At 24.2% G+C, this 3,200-nt stretch overlaps 1 protein-coding gene across 1 annotated transcript; it reads right to left on the bottom strand.

Moving 5' to 3' along the window:
• Positions 1-8: 8 nt before the first annotated feature.
• Positions 9-3,090, bottom strand: LOC108782734 (cytochrome P450 4C1-like; the record flags this gene model as incomplete). The annotated part of the gene is made up of 7 exons (XM_018551091.1): positions 9-122; positions 1,042-1,110; positions 1,184-1,290; positions 1,552-1,657; positions 1,868-1,970; positions 2,593-2,686; positions 2,905-3,090. Coding segments are annotated over 7 exons (779 nt in total), but the record flags the coding sequence as incomplete, so codon positions are not given.
• Positions 3,091-3,200: the final 110 nt, after the last annotated feature.

Below are 3,200 nucleotides of genomic sequence, written 5' to 3'. Positions count from 1 at the left end.
GGATATAAACGCAACGCTTCTTTTATACATCTCTCTAAATATTGTAAATCTTGCAGCGATTTCATAGTAAGTTTCCCTTGACTTTCTTGTATAACAGCATTAACTTCTTTTCTAACACGATCCTGTATAATTAATAATTTTAATTAAGAGTATCTTTTATTAATGTTTGTGATATCTTTTACACAGAAATATATTTGTACAATTTTTATTATATAATTTTGAAAAAGTTTTGCCTCATTTTTTATACACATTTATATTATATGTTATATAATATATGTACAAATTATATATTTTAAATATACAATTTCATATGATATTTATATATTTGTATAAGTATATTTAAAATAATTAAAAAACAATTTAAAGGAATCCTAAAATTGTCTGTTTTATCGATTAAACGCAATAATTTTCTTAAAAGATTTTTATATTCATTATTTTTATAAATTGTGAAATCCTTATCCAGAATTAAAAAATACGTAATAATTTTGTGTGTGAAGTATTTATACCGAAAGAGAAAAGAGGTACTAATCTTATGTGTTAAGTGTTCACGCAAAAAATAAAAAAAATATTTTTGAAATCAAGATTATTTCTTGGTCCAATATGATATCTAAAACTAGGTATTAGATTGTGACAACATTTGTTTAATAAAGAAACTGCAATCTATCTCTCTCTACTTACGAAATTGAAGACTAATAGATTACATGATGAAATAACATTCTTATGTTAAAGAATTAGATTTAGACACTTAGTTCGATATGAAAATCCTTTACGAAAAATGTGTACGATATTGTAGTAGTATATATAGTGATATTTCGATATCGTATAAAGCGTATATGTATAAGTCCCATTGAATTGATAAAACAACAATTTCGTCAGAATTTGAGCTTCAATTTAGAATCCCAATTATATGGAAAACGTAAATGTACGCATGTAGTCTCGCAAAGAACTTATTATTTCTTTATTATTTCTATTTTAATAATTTTTGTTGAGTTAAAGCAATTATTCTTTTCTTTTTATAATAACTCATATAACAAAGAATACCTGAATGTCTTCGTGCTCAGCTAATAATGATAGAGCATAAGAAATGCCCATTGCTGTAGTATCATGATCCTGTAATCACATTGTGTTAATATATACCTAGATAAGCATAATTAAAGAAAAAAGAAAAATTCCAAACGCGTACCTCAAACATAAAGGTATCGACTTCATCTCTAATATCTAAATCAGTTAAAAGATTTTCTTGAGACATCAGTATTAATAGATCCAACATAGCAAGCCTCTTTTTTTGTTCTAAATCAAATTTTATAAGCATGTAAATATCAATTTATAAAGCACAATGTTTGAATTGTGTGTTTTTACTAAATAATAATAAATTTGAATTATGTTACAAATATTGATTTATATATAATTTAATTCACAACAATGGGTATGTGTGTGTGTGTGTGTGTACTTAATAATACAAATATAATATTTAAATTTCAATGCAGTCATAATTTTTAATATTAGATGAGAGAATTTAAGATATCTACGACTTCTGTATGTATTACGTACTTTTATTATTATCTACATCGTCTGCCTCTACAACTCCATCTTTGCCTAAATTTTTTAAGTATTGTCCATTGGTATGTTTATGATAAACTTTTCTTTCTGCAATGATCTACACATATCGTACATTAATTCTTTTTTCATGCTTTCTAAATGTGCTAAAAATGTGTTTATGAACATTTATTATATAAATTGTTTTATTATTTTTTCGTACAAAATTAAAATAAAATTTCATTAAGGTAAACATTTTTTTAATTTAGAAAAAGTAATTTTACTCTTAACAGAATATTTGAAATTATTAAAGAAAATAATTTTGACGCACCTTGTCAGTAAATCCATGCAAAATCTTCAAGACCTTTGCTTGTTCTCTACCTTTAGATGTTAACGAGAATATCCAATCGTTTCTCAGCCATTCTCTCGTAAGTCTAAATCATAATTGTAAAATGTTATGTTTATATTTGTCGCGAAATAATATTATTTTATTAAATTTTTTAAATTATTAATCACTTATTATTATTTTAATAATTACAAAAGGAAAGTATGTAATATTTACATGCATTATCAGCAGGACTAGGCATTTGAAATAATTTTACTTAAAATGCAGTATTTGCAAATTGCAATATAAGTGTATTTTATTTTGTATTTCAACAGAACACATGTGAAAGTATTATTAAAAATAAGATTGATTGTTAATTTTAATATTTTAAGCCTACAAAAAACAAAATACAATTGTTTTACCGTTTTTTAAATAAAAGTATATTTTAGATCTAACCCTGATTATTAATACTTACATTATTTTATTCTAATATTTCAGCGCTTAATATTTTAAAAAGGTTTAAACTAAACTGAATGCAATTTGACTAGATGACTAAATGCAATTTGGATTAGATATGCAAATTGTTAATTGTTAACTTGAATGATGTTTTGAATTGACTATAATTAATTATTTATCTTTCCGCGTGAATGCGTGCGTGTGTGTATGATTTAATATTAATTCACTTCTCCAAGTATCACAGATATTTCGAAGTTATTTGAACTTTTAATTACCTATAAATTAAAATTTGGCACATCTTATGAACTGCGTCTCGATACTGTTGCTGAAATGAACCCATTTCTTTTAGAGAGATGCCCATAGCAGTTTCTACAAAAAAGTTATATTATTGTAATATAATTACAATATAATTACACATACTTAAAAAATATCTTGATAAAAATTCGATAAAGTTATTATATATAATTATTGTGACATATATACGTAATTTACTGCAACATCCATATTTTATATAAGTTTATATCATCTTCTGTTACATATTATTTAAGATAAAAGTTTTATATAAAAATTTATACAGATTACAATACCGCATAATGTGTTCAGCGTATGTTCACTAATGAATGGTACTAAATCTTTTATAACTGTGTCTCCTGTATCTTTCAAAGACTTCGTCATGTTCTCGCTCTCTTCAACTAAAACCTCAACAAATTGTTGTAATATATTATAGTGGAATGCAGGTGTTAATATCTTTCGGCGAGATTGCCATTTAGAGCCTAAAACAATAACAAAATGACACACATAATTATATAATAACTTTTAAAACCACACATAAATAATACTTATATACATATATGTATATATATACATATTTTATATATTTATA

The sequence above is a fragment of the Cyphomyrmex costatus genome, unplaced genomic scaffold, assembly GCF_001594065.2.
Source record: "Cyphomyrmex costatus isolate MS0001 unplaced genomic scaffold, Ccosl1.0 C2354557, whole genome shotgun sequence".
NCBI classification, from domain to species: domain Eukaryota; kingdom Metazoa; phylum Arthropoda; class Insecta; order Hymenoptera; family Formicidae; genus Cyphomyrmex; species Cyphomyrmex costatus.
The sequence above is the reverse complement of the archived record's forward strand: the minus strand, read 5'-3'. Positions and strand labels throughout refer to the sequence as shown.